This window comes from Rana temporaria, chromosome 5 (assembly GCF_905171775.1).
Source record: "Rana temporaria chromosome 5, aRanTem1.1, whole genome shotgun sequence".
NCBI classification, from domain to species: Eukaryota; Metazoa; Chordata; class Amphibia; order Anura; family Ranidae; genus Rana; species Rana temporaria.
Genome location: NC_053493.1, coordinates 409879233 through 409903041, shown reverse-complemented (window position 1 = coordinate 409903041; position 23809 = coordinate 409879233). Strand labels below are relative to the sequence as shown.

Here is a 23809-nt window from a genome sequence, read left to right as displayed (position 1 = left end):
TTTTGCACAGGTGATTTGATCAGTTTCACTGCCTTAGTAATCACCACAGCCTTTTCATCTGAGGGAAATCCTGAAAACCTGACCTGTTGGGGGGGCCTGAGGACTGGAATTGAGAAACACTGGTGTAAAGGCAGGTGTCCCAATACTTTTGGTAATATATAGAGTGTATGGGCTAGATTCAGATAGCCCGCCGTAACTTTGTGCGGGCGTAGCGTATCTCAGATATGCTACGCCGCCGTAACCTAGTGAGGCAGGGGCTGTATTCACAAAGAACCTGTGCCTTAAGTTACGGCGGCGTAGCGTAAATCTGCCGGCGTAAGCGCGCCTAATTCAAATTATGAAGAGGTGGGTGTGTTTTATGTAAATAAAACATGACCCCACGTAAATGACGTCTCCAACGAACGGCGCATGCGCCGTCTGTGAACGTATCCCAGTGCGCATGCTCCTATAATCACATCGCAAATAGTCAATGCTTTTGACGTGAACGTAAGTTACGCAAATCCCTATTCGCGAACGACTTACGCAAACAACGTAAACGACGCAAAATTCGACGCTGTCCCGACGTCCATACTTAACATTGGATACGCCTCATATAGCAGGGGTAACCTTACGCCGGAAAAAGCCTTACGTAAACGACGTAAAAAAATCCGCCGGGCGCACGTACGTTTCTGAATCGGCGTATCTAGCTCATTTGCATATTCTACGCTGAAATCAACGGAAGCGCCACCTAGCGGCCAGCGTAAATATGCACCCTAAGATACGACGGCGTAGGAGAGTTACGCCGCTCGTATCTTAGCAACATTTAAGCGTATCTCAATTTGAGCATACGCTTAAAGATACGACGGCGCGGATTCGGACTTACGACGGCGTATCTACTGATACGCCCGTCGTAAGTCTTTCTGAATCCAGCCCTATATATATATATATATATATATAGTTTATTTTTATTATTTTTTTCTTTAATTTACCTTTTGTCTTTTTGATTTTTATTAAGTAAAGCACCTACGATTTAAACAAAAATAAAACATGTTAAATTGATATTTAATAAATATTTTATGATATTATATACACAAACACATATATATAAAATATTTAATAAACAGATATTAAATTGGGAAAGAACAGCACTTCTTAGGAAGAAACCCCAGGGCACAAAACATAATAATAATCATAGTAGAAATATAACCCAGTTAGAAACCTTGAGATTTTATAATGCATTATTATTATTATCTGTTTTGTAGGCTGGGATTTCACATGTATATGCAGTATTTATGCCAGCTGATCAATAGTGACCTCTAGCGGCCAATATGCAAACTGCTCTTCACCTTCCCATACACACAATTTCCCCCCCCCCACATCGTTTTAGCAGCAACTGATGACGCGCCCCGCGTTTTCTTCCTATTGGCCCGTCACCAAAACAATGACTCTCGGCGCGAGCCGCTTTCCGCCAATCACCGCATGGTTAAGAATGCTTTAAGCCCGACGGGCGATACCACATAAGCCGCTTTTTTGGGGGGGAAGCCTTGTGACGTTTAGCATTATACAACGAAAATAAAACAGGCATCGCTCTGTCATAACATTTCTTTGGCACACACCGATTTATCCCTCTCAGAAATGATCACGGATTGTTTATTTTCATGCAGTTTATTTAAAGAGATTTGACAAGAACAGGATCACTCCCCCCCCCTGTGTGGTGGTTGCGTCTGGGAATGAGTGGCTCCTCCCCTTTTAGGAAGCAGGAAGTGAGGGCAGAACTGGCAAGAGACAGCTGGGAGAAAGGTGAGTGATTGGCTGGGTGAGTGAGTGAGTGCTGCCCCCTGCTGGAGATGGCGGCTTTCTGGGTGCTGCAGCTGGAGGGCCCATTGGTTGGCCCTCAGGGGCCCCCAGTGATTTTATAAGCAGAGCGTATCCTCTGTTTTCCTTTCATTGAGCTGGTTGTGCAGAGCTGTCATTACATGGCTGGTCACATCCCCTGTGCTGAGCTCTCTGTATATAATGACAGATTGTATTCAGACACCCTCCCCCACCATCTACAATGTATTATCTCTCTCCACACTCACTGTCTTATATTATGTTTAATATGTAGATAGAAAATCTGGGTATCCACCCAAGAATGGCCCTTGCCCGGTGGGTCCCTGTCGCAGATGGTCCCTCCCCGCTGAGGCTGGTGCAGACGGTCCCTGTTTCTTGACCCTGGTGCAGAAGGTCCCTGTCCCCTGTCGCGGACGGTCCCTGTCCCCTGACGCGGAAGGTCCCTGTCCCCTGACGCGGAAGGTCCCTGTCCCCTGACGCGGAAGGTCCCTGTCCCCTGACGCGGAAGGTCCCTGTCCCCTGACGCGGACGGTCCCTGTCCCCTGACGCGGACGGTCCCTGTCCCCTGACGCGGACGGTCCCTGTCCCCTGACGCGGAAGGTCCCTGTCCCCTGACGCGCAAGGTCCCTGTCCCCTGTTGCGGATGGTCCCTGACGGTCCCTGTCCCCTGTCGCGGAAGGTCCCTGTCCCCTGTCGCGGAAGGTCCCTGTCTCCTGATGCGGACGGTCCCTGACGCGGAAGGTCCCTGTCGCGGAAGGTCCCTGTCCCCTGACGCGGAAGGTCCCTGTCCCCTGACGCGGAAGGTCCCTGACGCAGACGGTCCCTGTCCCCTGACGCAGACGGTCCCTGACGCGGGCGGTCCCTGTCCCCTGACGCGGGCGGTCCCTGTCCCCTGACGCGGGCGGTCCCTGTCCCCTGACGCGGGCGGTCCCTGTCCCCTGACGCGGGCGGCCCCTGTCCCCTGTCGCGGACGGTCCCTGTCCCCTGTCGCGGACGGTCCCTGTCGCGGAAGGTCCCTGTCCCCTGTCGCGGAAGGTCCCTGTCCCCTGTTGCGGACGGCCCCTTTCCCCTGACCCCTGACGGTGCCTGTCCCCTGACGCGGACAGTCCCTGTACCCTCGGAAGGTCCCTGTCGCGGAATTGGTTCCTGTCCCCTTATCCTGGCGTGGATGGTCCCTGACCCTGGCGCAGACGATCCCTGCCCGCTGGGGCTGACACGGTTGATCCCTGTCTGCTGACCCTGGTACGTGTGTACGAGGCTTTAGTCTGGCCCCCCTAAAAAGGATAGTAAACTGGCCCTTTGTTTATAAAGTTTGGAGACCCCTGGTATAGAAGCATTTGGTTTTATTCTGTATTTTTATTTCCACCTCTTAGGACCTAATCCTAATATCGGAATGAGTGTCCCGGATTACATGCAGTGTGCAGAAGACCATCAGAGCCTCCTGGTTGTGGTTCAGTTTGTCGGGGTGGTGAAGAATGACAACTTCTTTAAGATTTACAAACGTATCTCTTCCGTCTCTCAAGTCAACGTCAACAACTCCCAGCGGGGCCTCTACATCCGCTACCGCCACCAGTATCCCCTAGAGAACAACGATTGGGGGGACTTTCAGACGCACCGCAAAGTGGTGGGGCTCATCTGCATTGCGGAGTGCGGCTCGCCCAAGGAGCTCACCCACACCTTCCTGAAGTTTGACCAGCACAAGGAGGCCTACAGCTCCACGCTCTACGACTCTCGCCTCTTCGTCTTCGGGCTGCAGGAGGAGGTGGCGGATCAGCAGCGGATCGACGTGGCGTTTTACCCCAGCTATGAGGACTGCGACGCTGTGGAGAAACACGTGGAGGATATCATTGAGTCTCTCTTCATTGTCCTGGAGTGTAAGAGGCTGGACAGGACCAGCGAGAAGTCCGGGGAGAAGATCCCGCTGCTCTATGTTCCCTATGAGAAGAAAGACTTTGTAGGGCTCGATCCAGACAGCAGGTGAGTGCCTCAAATGGTTATATCGGTGTATTTTATTTATTCACTACCACTGGAAACAATGACTCTCGGCGCGAGCCGCTTTCCGCCAATCACCGCATGGTTAAGAATGCTTTAAGCCCGACGGGCGATACCACATAAGCCGCTTTTTTGGGGGGGAAGCCTTGTGACGTTTAGCATTATACAACGAAAATAAAACAGGCATCGCTCTGTCATAACATTTCTTTGGCACACACCGATTTATTCCTCTCAGAAATGATCACGGATTGTTTATTTTCATGCAGTTTATTTAAAGAGATTTGACAAGAACAGGATCACTCCCCCCCCCTGTGTGGTGGTTGCGTCTGGGAATGAGTTGCTCCTCCCCTTTTAGGAAGCAGGAAGTGAGGGCAGAACTGGCAAGAGACAGCTGGGAGAAAGGTAAGTGATTGGCTGGAGGGGCTGGGTGAGTGAGTACTGCCCCCTGCTGGAGATGGCGGCTTTCTGGGGTGCTGCAGCTGGAGGGCCCATTGGTTGGCCCTCAGGGGCCCCCAGTGATCTTATAAGCAGAGTGTATGCTCTGTGTTCCTTTCATTGAGCTGGTTGTGCAGAGCTGTCATTACATGGCTGGTCACATCCCTGTGCTGAGCTCTCTGTATATAATGATAGAAGGTTTCCTCCACAGATTGTATTCAGTCACCCTCCCCCACCATCTACAATGTATTATCTCTCTCCACACTCACTGTCTTATATTATGTTTAATATGTAGATATAAAATCTGGGTATCCACCCAAGAATGGCCCTTGCCCGGTGGGTCCCTGTCGCAGATGGTCACTGACGCGGACGGTCCCTGTCCCCTGACGCGGACGGTCCCTGTCCCCTGACGCGGACGGTCCCTGTCCCCTGACGCGGACGGTCCCTGTCCCCTGACGCGGACGGTCCCTGTACCCTGTTGTGGATGGTTCCTGACCCCTGGCGGTCCCTGTCCCCTGACGCGGAAGGTCCCTGTCCCCCCGACGTGGACGGTCCCTGTCCCCCGACGCGGAAGGTCCCTGTCCCCCGATCAAAAAAAACAAAAAACGTATATTCTATTTTTGTGTCCTGTCACTGAAAAAAACATTATAGCTAGGGTTGTCCCGATACCACTTTTTTAGGGCCGAGTACAAGTACCGATACTTTTTTTCAAGTACTCGCCGATACCGAATACCGATACTTTTTTTTAAATGTCCCCCCACATATGCAGCCATGTCCCCCCACATATGCAGCCATGTCCCCCCACAAAAGGCAGCCAAGTCCCCCCACATATGCAGCCATGTCCCCCCACATATGCAGCCATGTCCCCCCACATATGCAGCCATGTCCCCCCACATATGCAGCCATGTCCCCCCACATATGCAGCCATGTCCCCCCACATATGCAGCCATGTCCCCCATATAACCAGCCATGTCCCCCATATAACCAGCCATGTCCCCCCACATATGCAGCCATGTCCCCCATATAACCAGCCATGTCCCCCATATAACCAGCCATGTCCCCCATATAACCAGCCATATCCCCCATATAACCAGCCATGTTCCCCCATACCTAGATGATGCCGCCGCCCCAGCGTGCGGGGAACATCACAGCTTTCATTTGAATAGCTGTAGTGTTCCCCGCTGCGCCGCGTATAGACACTCCCCCTTGCTCGGGATTGGACAGATCACCCGTGTCTATACACGGCACGGCGGGAAACATTACAGCTATTCAAGTGAAAGCTGTAATGTTCCCCGCACGCTGTTTAACCAGGCGGCGTTGCAGTATGCGGCGGCGGCTTTCGTTGCGGCGGCGGGGAGGTGGGGGTGTAGTGTTCCCCGCTGCGCCGCGTATAGACACTCCCCCTTGCTCGGGATTGGACAGATCACCTGTGTCTATACATGGCACGGCGGGAAACATTACAGCTATTCAAGTGAAAGCTGTAATGTTCCCCGCACGCTGTTTAACCAGGCGGCGTTGCGGTATGCGGCGGCGGCTTTCGTTGCGGCGGCGGGGAGGTGGGGGTGTAGTATCGGATGAGGCATCGGGGGCATTTGCGGGAGTACAAGTACTCCCGCAAAAACTCAGTATCGGTCCCGATACCGATACTGGTATCGGTATCGGGACAACCCTAATTATAGCTGAATTATTTGTTTTGTATACTTACATTAGTCCAGCTTGGAACATTGGAAGTAATAATTTCTCATACCTGATGGAGCAGGGGGGAGGGGGGGATCTAGAAATCGTTGTAGTAGTCGGTAGTTTTGGTTTATCCCTCTGTGCCCCCCCTTCTTCTTCTTTTTTTTTTTTTTTTTACGTGAACCCGATCGTTCCAGCGATGAGAAAGAGTACAGCAGCTCCAGCCACTGTCTCGGATCCTCATTGGATAGATTGATAGCAGCAGGAGCCATTAGCTCTATCAAATCCATTGACATGAGAGCTGGGGGGCGGGGCAGAGTCCCGCTGTCTATGTCAATGGACGCAGCAGCAGGACTCGGGAGCGTACCCGCATGGGTGCCCCCATGGAAATCGTCTCTCCGTGGGGGCACTCGATGAAGAGGAGGAGCGCCACCGGAGCACCCCAGAAAAGTAGGATTGGGGCCGCTCTGTGCAAAACCCTTGCACAGAGCAGGTAAGTATGTAAATGTTTGTTATTTGGAAAAAAAAGAAAAAACCTTCACAATCACTTTATACTGTCTGTGAATGGTGCCGAGTCAGCAGGTGACTGGGTCTAAGGAGGTATGTCAATGCATAAAGATGCATTTGAAACAAAACATCGTCTAACCAGAGAGCCCCTTGTATTAAATAAAAAAATGATGGGGAGTGCTATGGATGGTGGCGGTGCTGAGAGAGCAGAATCTAATGCAGCTGTGCATGGCAGCCAATCAGCTTCCAACCTTAGCTTGTTCAATGAAGCTTTGGCAATAAAACCTGGAAGCTGATTGGTTTCTGTGCAGAGCTGCACCAGATTTTGCACTCTCCAGTTTTAGTAAATAACCCCTCTGTTTTAGTGTGCTCTGGGGCTCCCTTCCTTCCTTCCCCAAACTCCCTCATCTATTAGGTAGATTCAGAGAGACTTACGCCGACGTATCAGTAGATACGCCGTCGTAAGTCCGAATGTGCGCCGTCGTATCTTTAAGCGTATTCTGGAAACCAGATACGCCTGAATTTGTCCAAGATACGGCCGACGTTGTATCTTGGGTGCATATTTACGCTGGCAGCTAGGGGCGCTTACGTTGATTAACGCGTCGAATATGTAAATTGGCAAGATACGCTGATTCATGAACGCACGTACACCCGTCGCAGTAAGCAACGGCGTTAACGTAAGACATACGCTGGCGTAAAGATAAAACACCTCTCTAGGTGGCGCAGCCCATGCAAGGTATGGACGTCGGAACTGCCGTCAAATTTTACGTTGTTTACGTAAGTCGTACGTGAATGGGGCTGTGCGTAAGTTAGGTTCACGTCGTACGCATTGAGCCGTCGTATCGTAGGGAGTATTTGCGACGTGATTCTGAGCATGCACGCACATGCGCCGTACCAACGGCCCTTCATTTACATGGGGTCACGGTTAATTTACATGTAGTACGCCCACTACCTGCCTAATTTGAATTAGGCGGGCTTACGCCGGCCCATTTTCGCTACGCCGACGTAACTTAGGGAGCAAGTGCTTTGTGAATACTGGCCTTGCCGCTCTATTTTACGCTGGCGTAGCGCAAATGAGCTGCGCTACGCCCGCTTAAACATACGCCGATCTATGTGAATCTGGCTATATGTCTTTATAGACCTTGCTTTGTGCACTGGTGTGCAGTCATGGTGGAACAGGAAGGGGCCGTCCCCAAACTGTTCCCACAAAGTTGGGAGCATAAAATTGTCCAAAATGTCTTGGTATGCTGACACCTTAAGAGTTCCCTTCACAGGAACTAAGGGGCCAAGCACAACCCCTGATAAACAACCCCCCACACCATAATCCCCCCTCCACCAAATGATTTGGACCAGTGTACAAAGCAAGGTCCATAAAGACATGAATGAGTAAGTTTGGGGGTGAAGGAATTTGTCTGGCCTGCACAGAGTCCTGACCTCAACCCGATAGAACACCTTTGGGATGAATTAGAGCGGAGACTGTGAGCCAGGCATTCTCCTCCAACATCAGCACCTGACCTCACAAATGCGCTTTTGGAAGAATGGTCAAACATTCCCATAGACACACTCCTAAACCTTGTGGACCGCCTTCCCAGAAGAATTGAATCTGTTATAGCTGCAAAGGGTGGGCCAACTCAATATTGAACCCTACAGTCTTATGCCGCGTACACACGATAATTTTTCGGGTTATAAAAAAACAAAGTTTTTCAGGCTCTAGAAAAAACAATGTTTTTATTCAACTTCATCATTAAAACGGCCTTGCCTACACACAATCGTGAAAAAAAAAATGCTCTATCAAAGTGCGGTGACGTACAACACGAACGACGGCACTATAAAGGGGAAGTTCCATGCGGATGGCGCCACCCTTGGGGCTGCTTTTGCCGATTCCGTGTAAGGCCCCTTTCAGACGTCCGCTCCGCCTGTCCGTTATTACAAGTCCGTTAACGGACTTGTAATACATCCCTATGGGATCGCGTCCGTTAGCGGATGGAGCATCCGCTAACGTCCGCGTCCGTCGGGATCCGGTTTTCGGACGGAAGAAAACCCTATTTTTCTTCCGTCCGGCGGAACGGAACGGATGCAGACGGACAGACGGTCCGTCTGCATCCGGTTCCCCATAGGGCAGAGCGGAGCTGAGACAGGGCGGTCCCTGCACTGTGTGCGGGGACCGCCCTATCCGCCGACAGCTCAGCGGGGATCCCCGCTGAGCCGACGGAGACACACGGAGCGGACCCAGAAACGGTCCGCTCCGTGTGAAAGAACCCTTAGTAAAAGACGATTTGCGCTTTTCTGTCTGTTACAGCGTGATGAATGCGCTTACTCCATTACGAACGCTAGTTTTACCAGAATGAGCGCTCCCGTTTCATAACTTGCTTCTGAGCATGCGCGGGTTTTTCACGTCGTTAAAGCCCACACACGACCATTTTTTACAACCCGAAAAACTGCAACGTTAAAAGCGTCGGGGAAAAAATAGAGCATGTTCGGAAAAAAAATTTGCCCGTTTTTCAGAACCCGAAAAATGCTCTGAAGCGCACACACGATCGCTTTTAATGACATTGAAAAAAAAAACATTGTGTGTACGCGGCATAAAACTGGGATTCCATTAAAGTTAATGGCCCAGATTCACAAAGCACTTACGCTGACGTATAACACGTTACGCCAACGTAAGTGCAAATGTGCGCCGGCGTATGTGTGCGGCAGACCCACGAACCAACATGCACCTAAAAACAGGCTACACCCCCCCGACGTAGATTGCACACGCCGGCGTAGGGTGGGCGCACATATGGGCTGGGCGCATGGTGCTGCTCCTATTGACTAGCCATTCAAACATGCAAATGAGGGAAATACGCCGATTCACGAACGTGCATGTGGCCGTGTGCCCGGCGCATGCTACGCGAGATGCGCGCAAGTTTTACGTCCGGCGTAAAGTTATTCCCCATAAATGAGGTGCAACCCGGCCACAGCCATGCACATGTCTGCACCAGGGAACACAAGCTGGCGTATTGTGCGTTGGACGTGTGTCTGGCTGGGCGTACGTTATGTTCACGACGTACGCGGTGATCCGACGTAGCTTAGGCCAGGGCTCGACAAATCCCGGTCGCCGGGTCGCCATGGTGACTAGAAATAGGGTCCTGGCGACTTGGCTTGGAAGGGGGGGCAAGCTGGCGCCATCTGGTGGTGAGCCGTTGGTATTACAAGTTATTACCACCAGATGTGTAAGCTGGCGCCATCTGGTGTTGGCCGTTGGTATTACAAGTTAAACAGCAATTCTAATGTAATTTTTCACTATTTTCACTGCCATCTTCTTCCCTCTAATTAGAACCCCCAAACATTATATATATTTTTTATCCTAACACCCTAGAGAATAAAATGGCGATCGTTGCAATACTTTCTGTGACGCCGTATTTGCGCAGCGTCTTACAAGCGCACTTTTTTTGGGGAAAAATTACACTTTTTTCAATTTAAAAATAAGACAACAGTAAAGTTATCCCCATTTTTTTAAATATTATGAAAGATAATGTTACGCCGAGTAAATTGATACCCAACATGTCACGCTTCAAAATTACGTCCGCTCGTGGAATGGCGACAAACTTTTACCCTTTAAAATCTTCATAGGCGACGTTTAAAAAAATCTACAGGTTGCATGTTTTGAGTTACAGAGGAGGTCTAGGGCTGGAATTATTGCTCTCGCTCTACCAATCGCGGCGATACCTCACGTGTGTGGTTTGAACACCGTTTACATATGCGGTCGCTGCTCACATATGTGTTCGCTTCTGCGCGCAAGCTCATCGGGACGGGGCGTGTTTTCTGGCTCCTAACTTTTTTAGCTGGCTCCTAGATTCCAAGCAAATTTGTCAACCCCTGGCTTAGGCAGTTGTGCCAGCGTGGTTGTGAGCAGGCGCAGGGGGGGGGGGGGTGCTGTGCATGTGTCCACGTCACGGCGCATGCGCAGTTTCGTGATACGTACCTGTCTGGCGCTCGGCCCATCATTTGCATGGTGTCACGCCTCATTTGCATGGGGTCACGCCCACTTCCACCTACGCCAGCATGCGCCTTCGAAATCCACGCCACGCTGGCGCAGCGTTGGGAGGCACTGGCTTGCTGAATGCAACGCTTGCCTCTCCGAGCTACGTTGGCGTGGCGTACGGTGTTTGCTCTACGGCGGCGTAATGTGCGCCTTGCTCTCTGTGAATCTGGGCCGATGTGTGTGTAAGGGTAGGCGTCCCAATACTTTTGGTAATAATGATATGAATGTGTGTATATTTACATAGTAAAGGCAATACACATATGCACATATTTACTGTATTTTGTGTGTAAATTCTACATCTCCTTTAAAAGGACATTCAAGTATATCTCATTTTTTTTATGTTTTCTAAATGTTGTCTCTGCAGGCATTACAAAAAGCGGTGCCAGGGACGCATGCGCAAGCACGTGGGTGACCTCAGTCTGCAGGCTGGGATGCTCCAGGACGCTCTGGTCCATTATCACATGGCCGTTGAGCTGTTACGGGCTGTCAATGACTTTGTGTGGCTCGGAGGTAAGATATTAATGAGAGATTCAGAGGTATGATATATTGATTATTGGTCTTTCTATTACTGTTCACAGCCAGGTATTTGCATGGGACTCCAACAGATGAGGCAATTCACACCTAAATGATAAAAAGCACCCCTGAGTCTTAGGCTCCGTTCACACCTGAGCGTATCGCGGCGACAGTTGCTGCGGCTCGGTTTGTTTCGCTTTTTTTTTGTGAAGAGTTATTTTTTAGAGTGGCACCATTTATTCGAATGGGCCTCCCTTCACTCCAAAAAACATTCCAAAGAAGCTCATGTACCAAATCTTGGCACAGCCGCAATGAAATCCGAGGTGCAAATCGCACTGATCTGCGGCTTTGAAATCACACTGAAGTAGCACGATTTCAAAGTCGCACCAGTGTGAACCAGGGCTTAATAATTCCTGAGTGGTCAGTAGTAGTCTTTCTTGTGGTGGTGAGTGGGCTCTCCCTGTGTGTGTGTGTGTGTGTCTGCAGGGCCGCCATCAGGAATTATGGGGCCCCTTACACAGCTTCAGGCATGGGCCCCCTGGAGCAGAGAACCCGGGGTGGGGGGTGCTGCTGCCTGAAATTGAGAAGCGGGGGGGGGGGGGGGCTGCTGTGAATTGAGATTCGGGGGGGGGGGGCCCCTTACAAGAAAAATAGGGAATAAAGAAAAATATATATCTGGGCCCTTTAACAAAGAGAAAAAAAGAAATACAAAATATATATCTTTTTTTTTTTTTAAAAGGGGGGTTGCCATCCGGGACCTCTGGGCCCTTTAATAAAAATAAAAAAAATTCAAATTATAAAAAAAAATAAACATTTATAAAAGAAAAGAAAAGGGGGGGTTGCCATCCAGGGCCCTGGGGACCTCTGAGCCCTTTAATAATAAAAAAAAAATTAAAAAAAAAATTAAAAAAAAAAAAAAAAATATATATATATATATATATATATATATATATATATATATAAAAAAAATGAAATAATATAAAAAATATATATTCTTTTTTTTATAAAAAAAAAAGGGGGGTTTCCATCTGGGGGCCTCTGGGCCCTTTAATAATAATAATATATATAAAAATAAATAAAAAAAGGGGCCGTTGCCATCTCGGGCCCTGGGGACCTCCGGACCCCTTAGGCCCCGTACTCACGACCAAACATGTCTGCTGAAACTGGTCCGCAGACCAGTTTCAGCAGACATGTTTGGCCGTGTGTTGGCCCGAGCGGACCATTTTCGGGCGGATCGGACAGGTTTCCAGCGGACAACTATTTCCTGGACTTGCTTTAAAACAGTCCGCTGGAAACCTGTCCGCCCGGACATGTACGGTCGTCTGTACAGACCTACCGTACATGTCCGGCCGCCCGTTATCCCTCGCATGCGTCGAATGACTTCGACGCATGCGTGAAAGCATTTTTAAGGCGGCCCGCCCACGTCGCCGCGTCATTGTCGCGGCGACACCGCGTCATCGACGCGGCGACACCGCGGACACGCCCCGCGTAATGTTTACGCGCGGGCTTCTGTTCGATGGTGTGTATAGCCATCGAACAGAAGTCCCCGGGCAGTCCCCGGCCAGACATGTCCGATGGAAACGGTCTGCAGACCGTTTTCATCGGACATGTCCTGCCGTGAGTACTCGGCCTTACAGGTGTACTGCCTGTACCCCCCTGATGGCGGCCCTGTGTGTCTGGCATGCTGTGATGTTCACTATTATCTATTTAGCATTTACACCACACTGATGTAAAAGGAAGACATACAGTTAGGTCCATATATACTTGGACACAGGCACAATTTTGGGGATTTTTTTCATAGTTGTATAATGGATATGGGCAGGGCTGTGGAGTCGGAGTCGAGGAGTCGGGGGAAATTTTGGGTACCTGGAGTCGGAGTCGGCAAACAATGCACCGACTCCGACTCCTACTAAATTTAGATTGGAATAAAAAAAAAAAAAAAAAAACAGGTTTAAATGTCCCAATTCACAAAAAGTTATAATTAATGACTTCTCTACTGTAAGAATAAAGACCAATGCATGCAGTGCCTCACGTAACCGCAAAACGAACACGTTAAGTGACCGTGAAGAAGCATGCTTTTCATGTGCTTCACTATATGGCACGCAACGCACAATTAGGAGCTGCAATACTTATACTTTCCATACTGTTGTGTTCTGCTTTTACAGGGAACGCATGTTAGAGAACCAGTAAGTGTCCAAATAAAAAAATTCCAACAGGAGTTTTATAAAGCACTAAAAGAAGTTGAAAAGTATGATCGCTCATCAAAACTTACTGTTGAAGAAGCCATCCTTGTTTATCCGGAGATCGTTAGTGATGTGGCCAGAATAGTTACTGCAATGCCACCCACCCAAGTCAGTGTCGAAAGATTATTTTCAGCCCTAAAAATAATAAAGCCCTGGTTCACACTGGGTACGATTTGGAACGATTTGAGATGCGATTTGACATGTCAAATCGCATCTCAAATCGGCGGCAATTGTCGGCAATGGCACTGTCCTAATCAGTGCGACGCCGCATCTGCAATTTCAAAAAGTAGTTCCTGTACTACTTTTTGCGATTTCGGGCCCGATTTACATTAAATTGCGGCCGAAATCGCGGCAAAATCGCAGCCGCGAAATCGCGGTAAAATCGCGCATTTTACCGCGATTTTGAATTTGCAGCAGTGTGAACCTAGGCTCAGTCTGACTTAAGAGCTTCTATGAAAGAGGATCTGGCAGAGGCAATTCTCTTCCTTAGAACTCTACATTGAATTGATTTGCATTTGCTAAGCCTAGAACTACATTTCAAGATTAATATAAACCATTTCTAGGTTTTACAGATTTTGTTTTTGGTTCATTATAGATAAGCTTTGTTTTTGTTCTAAAACAACCAAATAATGTGGTTTGTATTTTCGAACTGGTAAAGATCCTGTTCCTGATGTTTATGCCTACTGCTACTATCCAGTCACTTGATTGTTTTCATTGTGTTTGTCTTTTGCTTAAACTGTGCAATACAGTAGACTGTTGGCTTCCCAGCCAGTAGTCCTCTGGTAGGTTGCGTTTCTTTCCCTCAAGGAATGTATAAAATACATTCGCATATTAATACAGAGGAGTCGGAGTCGGGGAGTCGGAGTCGGAAGTACATAAAACTGAGGAGTCGGAACATTTATCTACCGACTCCACAGCCCTGGATATGGGCTGAGCGTGTACACTCTGAGGTTTAATTTGAGGGTATGTACATCCAAATTGGGGGAAGGATTTAGGAATTACAGCTCTTAAGAATAGCTTCCTTCCCCCTTTTTTAAGGGACCAAAAGTAATTGGACAATTTAATCAAAAGCTGTTTCATGGCCAGGTGTGTGCTACTCCTTCATTATTTCAGTTAACCACTTAAGGACCGCCTCCTGCACATGTACGTCGGCAGAATGGCACAGCTGGGCACAGGCACGTACCTCTATGTCCTCTTTAAGTGCCCAGCCGTGGGTCGCGGGCGCGCGCCCCGGTCCGAAGCTCAGTGACCGTGGCCCCGATCACGGCTGGAGTACCGCGATCGCTCCCCGGAGCTGAAGAACGAGGAGAGGTGTGTGTAAACACAGCTTCCCCGTTCTTCACTGTGGCGCTGTCATTGATTGTCTGTTCCCTGATATAGGGAAACACGATCAATGATGTCACACGTCCAGCCCCGCCCCCCTACCGTTAGAAACACATATGAGGTCACACTTAACCCCTTCAGCGCCCCCTAGTGGTTAACTCCCAAACTGCAATTGTCATTTTCACAGTAAACAATGCATTTTTATAGCATTTTTTGCTGTGAAAATGACAATTGTCCCAAAAATGTGTCAAAATTGTCCGATGTGTCCGCCATAATTTCCTGTCCTGTGTCCGCTGATCGCCGCTGTAACGGCTACCCAGGCTAGTGAGGGGGTATCAGCCGTTGGAGAAGTCCTTTTCCCTGGCAAGCGATATGCAGGTACCGCCGGTATATCCCATCGAACGCCCTTTCAAGAAACAAAACGGGCTACGTTTGCAGAGTCAAGCAGGACTGATTTTTAATGGTTCACTCTGAGATTTTATACAGTATTCAAGGCACATGAACAATCAAACTGTCCCCACCCACACATCACACCGTGGGGAAGCTTCAATCACCTTCTTTGAGCTAATTATAAACATTTCTTCATTACCAGAACTCAAACACAATGATCTCCTTGAATCAATCAGTCTCTAGACGTTCCGGCACCGAGATCTACTTAACATGACCTGGCCGGGCACATTCCTTTCTCAATAGAATTCAATTAACCTTTAGAACAATACACACTCACAGATCATCACGTTAGCATACACCTGGCAGGAGGCTGTTACTACACAAAGGAGAGTCCATTAGCTATGCAAAGGGAATATTAGCATTCAGTAGTGGAAAAAGTCACTCTACAATTAACCCTTTGAGCTCAGAATAGTTGATAGGTCCGTTACAGCCGCCATTAGTAGTAAAAAAAAATTATTAATAAAAAAAGGCAATAAAACTATCCCCTATTTTGTAAACACTATAAATGTTGCGCAAACCAATCGATAAACGCTTATTGCGGCCTAAACTGAGGAAAAAAATAGTTTTTTTTATATATTTTTGGGGATATTTATTATAGCAAAAAGTAAAAAATATTGCATTTTTTTCAAAATTGTTGCTCTATTTTTGTTTATAGCGCAAAAAATAAAAACCGCAGAGGTGATAAAATACCACCAAAAGAAAGCTCTTTTTGTGGGAAAAAAAGGACGCCAATTTTGTTTGGGAGCCACGTCGCACGACCGCGCAATTGTCAGTTAAAGCGACGCAGTGCTAAATCGCAAATACTGGCTGGGTCCTTTACCTGCATTTTGGTCCGGGTCTTAAGTGGTTAAGCAGGTAAAAGGTCTGGCGTTGATTCTAAGTGTGGAATTTGCATTTGGAATTTATTGCTATGAACCTACATTATGCGTTCAAAGAAGCTGTCCATGCAAGTGAAACGGGCCATTGTAAGGCTTCAAAAAACACTTTATTAAGTCTGAGTACAAGTACCGATACTTATTTTTAAAGTACTCGCCGATACCAATTACCAATACTTTTTTTAAATGTCATGTGACAGTTTTTTAAAGCATAATACAGATTAGGTGGCACTGATATGCAGCACTGATAGATGGCTAACTGGCAGATGGCACTGATGGCTGGCTGGCACTGGCAGGTGGCACTGACGGTTGATAGGTGACATTTATGGGCACTGATGGGAAACTGATGGGGAAGGCTGCCTGCAACGCCCATCCTGGTACTCCTTGCACTCGGCCGCATAACAGCAGCAGCGGCCATCGTGTTACACCCAGCCCAAACTATATGGGCTGGGTGTAACAAGATGTCCGCTGCTGGCATACTGTGGCTGAGTGCAGGGTGTACCAAGATGGGCGTCTCTGACGGCAACACGGAGCGTCACTTCCGCAACCGAATGCGACGGCTCCGGTCGCCCTGGACCCTGCACTCCCTGCCAGCTTGGCGCACCTCCCTCCACTCCGCCTGCTTCCCTGCCCGCTACTCCGCCTGGTATCATGAGTACAAGTACTCTCGCAAATGCTCGGTCTAGTCCATGAGTTTCAGACTTCAGACAGTGGCAAGTAAAGAATTCTCATCAACATATTAAAAAAATGAACATTTTATTTATAAATATATTCATTTGTCCAATTACACTTGATCCCCTGAAAATGGGGGGGGGGGGGGATTGTGTATAAAAATGGTTGCAATTCCTAAAATTTGTAGTTGATATTTATTTTCGACCCCTTGAATTAAAGCTGAAAGTCTGCACTTCAAATTCATTTGGATTGTTTCGTTTTTTTATTTATATTCTGGTGGCATAGAGAGCCAAAAGTATGAAAAATGTGCCTGTGTCCAAATATATATATATATATATATAAAGGACCTAACTGTGTATATGCTTTGGAATTCTGACCTTTGTTCTGTAACGCGGAACTTTTCATTAATCGTTGCAGCTGCCTTGGAGGGTCTGTGCTCCGCATCGGTCATACACCATTATCCGGGAGGTACGGCAGGCAAGTCGGGAACGCGACGCACGCAGAATATTTCCCTCTCTGCAGAGGCCAATAAGCGGCACAGACCAGGTACAACCAATGCCTTCCTCTGGATCAACTGTGGGTGTAGGATTGTGTATATGGGATTGTATTTATTTATTTTTTATACCTTTTATTGGCTGAACTAGATCGATTTTATTTTTTCAACCAGACTGACTGTTAAACTACCGTATTTGCCGGCGTATAAGACGACCCCCATCCTACTAGTCTGTCTGGGAGCTGAGGGGTAGCCAGAACAACCGCTGACGGGAACAACCACTGACAGAAACAGGCATTTTTCAAATCTCACTGTGCCATTCCATTACATGCCCCACTGTGCCGTGCCATTACATGCCCCACTGTGCCGTGCCATTACATGCCCCACTGTGCCGTGCCATTACATGCCCCACTGTGCTGTTCCATTACATGCCCCACTGTGCCGTTCCATTACATGCCCCACTGTGCCGTTCCATTACATGCCCCACTGTGCCGTGCCATTACATGTCCCACTGTGCCGTGCCATTACATGTCCCCACTGTGCCGTGCCATTCCATGCCCCACTGTGCCATTCCATGCCTCCGCTGTGCCATTCCATGCCTCCTCTGTGCCATTCCATGCCTCCTCTGTGCCATTCCATGCCTCCACTGTGCCATTCCATGCCTCCACTGTGCCATTCCATGCCCCCACTGAGCCATTCCATGCCTCCACTGAGCCATTCCATGCCTCCACTGAGCCATTCCATGCCTCCACTGTGCCATTCCATGCCTCCACTGTGCCATTCCATGCCTCCACTGTGCCATTCCATGCCCCCACTGTCCATCCCATGCCCCCACTGTCCATCCCATGCCCCCACTGTCCATCCCATGCCTCCACTGTCCATCCCATGCCTCCACTGTCCATCCCATGCCTCCACTGTCCATCCCATGCCTCCACTGTCCATCCCATGCCTCCAATGTCCATCCCATGCCTCCACTGTCCCTCACATGCCTCCACTGTCCCTCACATGCCTCCACTGTCCCTCACATGCCTCCACTGTCCCTCACATGCCTCCACTGTGCCGGCCAAGACGATCTCCCTACCTTATTTTCTTTCTGCGGACATTCATGTTTCAGGCTGCGGGCATCCATGATTCAAAAGCCGCGCCTCCTCCTCAGACTGTTCCTTGATAGGCGGAACACTAATTATCCCAGCGGGGCCTCTGTTCAGTGTTCCGCCTATCACGAACGTCCTCTCGCCCGAGGATGAGAAGGCATCCGTGATAGGCGGAACTCTGAACAGAGGCCCTGCTGGGAAAATGAATGTTCCGCCTATCACAGAACAGTCTGAGGAAGAGGCGTGGCTTTTAAATCATGGATGTCCGCAGCCTGAAACATGGATGTCCGCTGCCTGATGGAGACAGATCCGGCGTATAAGACGACACCCGACTGGATGCATTTTTGGATGCATTCTTATACGCCGGCAAATACGGTATGTAAATGAGAAATAAAGGGTGGGATTTGTAGCCCACTGATCCCCCCCCCCCCCCAACGAAAAGGGTGGGATTTGTAGCCCACTCATAGCCCCCCCCCCCCCCCCCCAACAAATGGCTTGTGAGCCCCATGTGACTCTCCACTCCTTCTGCTATTGCTCGCCACAACTTCTCAACTTTGTAATGGCTCTGCTTATGCAATATTATACACTTTGTGTGGTCAATAACCCCTCGACCATACGCGCACAATTTGCGTTCATGGCTTGAAGGGGTTAAACCAGGGTATCGTTTTTCAGATTGGGCGGTTGGCTCTTAAGTGATAACAACCAATACAGCTAAAAGCTGACCGGGTGTTATCCTAAGAAACGGGAGCGGACGGTCCCCCGTCCCCCGTCCCCATCTTCCGCTGCTCTTCCCGGGCCTCCCATCTTACCGTGAGACGCGAGCCACCAGTTGGCATATTCTCCGAATATCCTGAGACCAAAACAAAGCCGGATTCTGCTGTAATCCCGGAAGCGATGTCACTTTCGGTTTACTTGGCTGTCAATGGCGCAGATGATAAAAAAAAAAAAAACAGTGTTCAGATTGGCCAATGTTGTGGCTTGCTGCTGAACCGCAGGGAAACAGAGGCGTGTAACGCACACCGCTCGAGGAGTCACACACACGCTGGTGAGCGGCTATAACGCTCGATGCTGCCAAAGGGACCCGGTGTCGGTCTGAGGCACCCTGCGGTTCAGCGGCAAGCAACAACGTGTGACGCACTTCCGCTCTGCGTGAACACCAGAAGCCTCTACGCGTTTCGCAATTATTGCGTCATCAGGAAGCTTCACTTGCAATTGTTGCACATAACCTAGTATTTACTAGGGATTTTTTATTGGTTCTAATATTAAATCTAATTTAAACTCTTTTTATTGGATTGGCGCATTAAAACTTTCTTGATATATTTTCTTTTACCTCCTTTTGGAGGCGCATACGGTACTGCAGCAGATCACTTATATTAATCCTTTTTTGCGCCGGTGACACCCACATCACATAACTGTTGAGGTCTGCCTGGAGCAGGTGTATCTGCAGTGTTGTATTAGTGGTCCTCCGTACACAGAAACAGGGCTGCTGAGACATGGTGGTCTTGGGTGCGTATACCGTGCTTCACAAGATAGGAATAAAATAAATTAAAATGGGTTTGTGGGGGAGGGTTAATATTTGCCCAGAATTTGGGCTTTAAAGTGGAGTTCTGCAAAAGGCATAATGAGCTAGTATGCGCCGCATACTAGCTCATTATGAAATACTTACCTTGGAACGAGGTGTGGAGAACTTACCTGGTCCACGCCGAGCAAAATGTCCTCTTGCGTCGGCGTGTCTTCCGGGTATCGCCGCTCCAGCGCTGTGATTGGCTGGAGCGGCGATGTCGTCACTCCCGCGCATGCGCGTGGGAGACTTTATTCCGGCAAGGTGTGTCGGCTGCCGGGCCTTTAGTCGAGGATCCCCGCTGCACATGCCCTGCTGCAATCAGCGGCGCATTGCGAGGGGAATATCTCCTAAACCGTACAGGTTTAGGAGATATTCTTTATACCTACAGGTAAGCCTTATTATAGGTTTACCTGTAGGTAAAAGTGGTAGCAAAGAGTTTACTACCACTTTAAGTCGGCATCTACAAATACTGCAGCTGCTGACTTTTAAAATAAGGACACTTACCTCTCTAGGGCATCTGCGATGTCTGCACCCGAAGCCGATCTGTCCCTCGGCTCTCGGGTGCTGCCGCTGCCATCTTCGCTTTGGCAATCAGGAAGTAAAGCCTTGCGGCTTCATTTCCTGGTTCCCTACTGCGCATGCGTGACTCGCACTGCGTGTTCCCACTGGTCCCTGCTGTTTTTTGGGACCTGTGTGTCTCCCAGAAGACAGCATGGAGGGACGGAGGAGGCACCGGATGTGGCATAGATAGCTGCAGGTGGCTCGGGTATCTATGCCCGGAAGTGGGAGAAGAATACCCGTATTATACAGGTATCTGCTCCCCCCTGAAAGGTGCCAAATGTGACACCGGAAGGGGAGGAGGGTTCCAAAAAGCATAAGTTTCATTTTTGGGTGGAACTCCACTTTAACCACTTAAGGACCCTTTTTACGCCGATATACGTTGGCAGAATGGCACGGCTGGGCACATGTATGTGGCTCTTAAAGCCCAGCCCGGGGTCGCACGCGCCGCTGGAGTGTGCACGCGATTCGGTCCGAAGCTCCGTGGCCGCGGGACTCGCGGACCCGATCGCCGCTGGTGTCCCGCGATCGGTCCCCGGAGCTGAAGAACGGGGAGAGCTGTGTGTAAACACAGCTTCCCCGTTCTTCACTGTGGCGGCGTCATCAATCGGGTGATCCCTTTTATTGGGAAACACAATCGATGACGTCACACCTACAGCCACACCCCCCTACAGTTAGAAACACAAAACACATAAACCCTTCACGCCCCCTTGTGGTTAACTCCCAAACTGCAATTGTCATTTTCACAGTAAGCAATGCATTTTTAATGCATTTTTTGCTGTGAAAATGACAATGGTCCCAAAAATGTGTGAAAATTGTCCGAAGTGTCCGCCATAATGTCGCAGTCACGAAAAAAATCGCTGATCGCCGCCATTAGTAGTAAACAAAAATGTTTTTTTTTTAAATAAAAATGCAATAAAACTATTCCCTTCTTTGTAAACGCTAATAATTTTGCGCAAACCAATCGATAAACGCTTATTGCGATTTTGTTTTTTACCAAAAAATAGGTAGAAGAATATGTATTGGCCTAAACTGAGGAAAAAAATAATGTTTTATATATTTTTGGGGGATATTTATTATAGAAAAAAGTAAAAAATATTGATTTTTTTTTCAAAATTGTTGCTCTATTTTTGTTTATAGAGCAAAAAATAAAAACCGCTCAGTTAAAGCGACGCAGTGCCGAATCGCAAAAAACTGGCCGGGTCTTAAGTGGTTAAGAGCAAATTGGGTTTTTGGCAGGATCTATTAAGCCCCATACACACTATCAGTTTTCCTGCTGGTTTTCTCTTCAGGTTTACTAAAACCATCTAATATGAGGTCAAACCTTAAGCGTTTCAATTTGAATGCAATCAGGCAGGTCCTTGTACTACATGGTTTTGGTAAACCTGAAGAGAAAACCAGCAGGAAAACTGATAGTGTGTATGGGGCTTCAGTGTTTTATTTTGTCCAGGCATACACTTTAAAGTGTGATAGCTGACCTTTAAATCCTCTGTTATGTAATCCAGTTTATGAAGATCATACAATCCTTCCAAGTTGACCCTTTCCAAAAATCTGACCGCTTTTTTCTTTCTTTCTCCATCTGACAGGAGCGCAAGAAGTGCTGATTGACCCCGGTAAGTAGATGGTTGCATTATATATGGCAGTGGTCATCAACCCTGTCCTCAGGGCCCACTAACAGGCCAGGTTTGCAAGATACCGTATTTATCGGGGTATAGCGCGCTCCCGCGTATAGCGCGCACCCCTAAAGTTGCCCGAAATTCCTGTGGAAAAAAAGATTTTTTGTACTTACAGTTTTGGTGTCTTGCGCGGCATCCATCGGCGGCCTCGTCGGGTCCGGCGTCCGTCTGCGGCTTCGGGTGTCCTCTTCGTCGGGTCCGGCGTCCTTCTGCGGCATCCTCGCGTCCTCCCCGCTCGTTTCCCGCGCCGAGTTTGAATTCTGCGCCGGCATATACCGAGCGCAGTACACTCGGGCAGGCTCGGCTACTCTCGCGCTGACGTCCTGTATGTCCAGGACGTCAGCGCGAGAAAAGCCGAGACTGCCCGACTATACGAGTGTACTGCGCTCGGTATATGTCGGCGCAGTATTCAAACTCGGCACGGGAAAGCGGGTATCCGCATATATCGCGCACCCACGATTTTGCCCTGATTTTCAGGGCAAACAATTGCGCGGTATACGCCGATAAATACGGTAACTGAAATACATGACAGGTGATATAATTTGCTGCTCAGTGATTGCAGTATTGTAGTCTGCATCTCCCCAAGGTAATACATAAAACCTGGCCTGTTAGTGAGCCCTGAGGACAGGAGTTGATGACCGCTGATATATGGTGTATGAATATCTCTGGTATGTTCTCATTTCAAGAGTAATATTAGTCACCCTTGTTAGTAAGCACTGAAAATAAAGGCTTAATGTATGAATCAAACACCGAAAACAGAACACCGGACCCTTTCATCAAAAATCTTCCCATAGGATGATGTGTGCATTTAACGTATCGTATGCATGTTATTTGCCTGTAAAATCCTCCCTTGTGTAGATATCCAAAAGCCCTGAGACTGCTGTAGGATGCCGCCATCTTGGATGTGATGCCAACAGCCCCAGCAGGCTCCGTTGTCATCAAGTGACATTCTATAGCAGCCTTTCTCAACTGGGGTGCCGTCTGGATTTGTCAGGGATGTTGCGAATATGGGAAGCAGTTTTTTATAGCATCACACATTGCTATGGTGTGTGTGTGTGTGTGTGTGGGCTGGCTGTAAGCACTGTAACAACCATTGATGCATGGCATAATTCGTTGCCATGGGGCTGGCTGGTGGCACCGTAGCGTCTTATGATGTTGATCCAGGGCGGGTGGCATTCAGGGCTGCCCACAGCGTTCAGGAGAGTTTGGAAGTCCACCTCCCTCCAGACCTGCTCCTCCCTTCTACCATGCTGCCACAGCTGTATGGGTGGGGAGGGCTTTGTGTAGAAGGACTCTGATGCATAGTGGGGCTCTGATGTGATGAGGGGGCCTCTGAAGTGATGGATAGACATCTGATGTGATGGGGATGAGAGGACCTCTGATTTATTGAGGGGTCCTTTGATGTGATGAGAGGTCTTTGGATGTGATGAGGATGGGAGGTCTTCTGATGTGTTGGAGGTACCTCTGATGGAATGAGAGGTTCTCTGATGTGATAGGGATGGGAGGACCTCTGATGTGTTGGAGGTACCTCCTGATGGAATGAGGGGTTTTCTGATGTGATGGGGGATCTCTGATGTGATAGGGATGGGAGGACCTCTGATGTATTGAGGGGTCCTTTGATGTGATGAGAGGTCTTTGGATGTGATGAGGTTGGGATGTCATCTGATGTGTTGGAGGTACCTCTGATGGAATGAGAGGTTCTCTGATGTGATAGGGATGGGAGGACCTCTGATGTGTTGAAGGTACCTCCTGATGGAATGAGGGGTCCTCTGATGTCATGGGGGATCTCTGATGTGATGGGGATGGTAGGACCTCTGATGTGTTGAAGGTACCTTTTTAAAGGAATGAGGGGTTTTCTGATGTGATGGGGGATCTCTGATGTCATAGGGATGGGAGGACCT

At 48.8% G+C, this 23809-nt stretch overlaps 1 protein-coding gene across 1 annotated transcript in view; it reads left to right on the top strand.

The window, feature by feature from the left end:
* The first annotated feature begins 1693 nt into the window (after positions 1-1693).
* TRAPPC9 (trafficking protein particle complex subunit 9) overlaps positions 1694-23809 on the top strand; it is an 806634-nt gene continuing 784518 nt past the window's right edge. Inside the window, exons 1-5 of the mRNA XM_040355009.1 lie at positions 1694-1779; positions 3186-3789; positions 10812-10957; positions 16941-17069; positions 21819-21845. Coding sequence (XP_040210943.1) covers positions 1710-1779; positions 3186-3789; positions 10812-10957; positions 16941-17069; positions 21819-21845 — 976 coding nt within the window. The 5' untranslated portion in view covers positions 1694-1709. The remainder of the gene's footprint in view (positions 1780-3185; positions 3790-10811; positions 10958-16940; positions 17070-21818; positions 21846-23809) is intronic.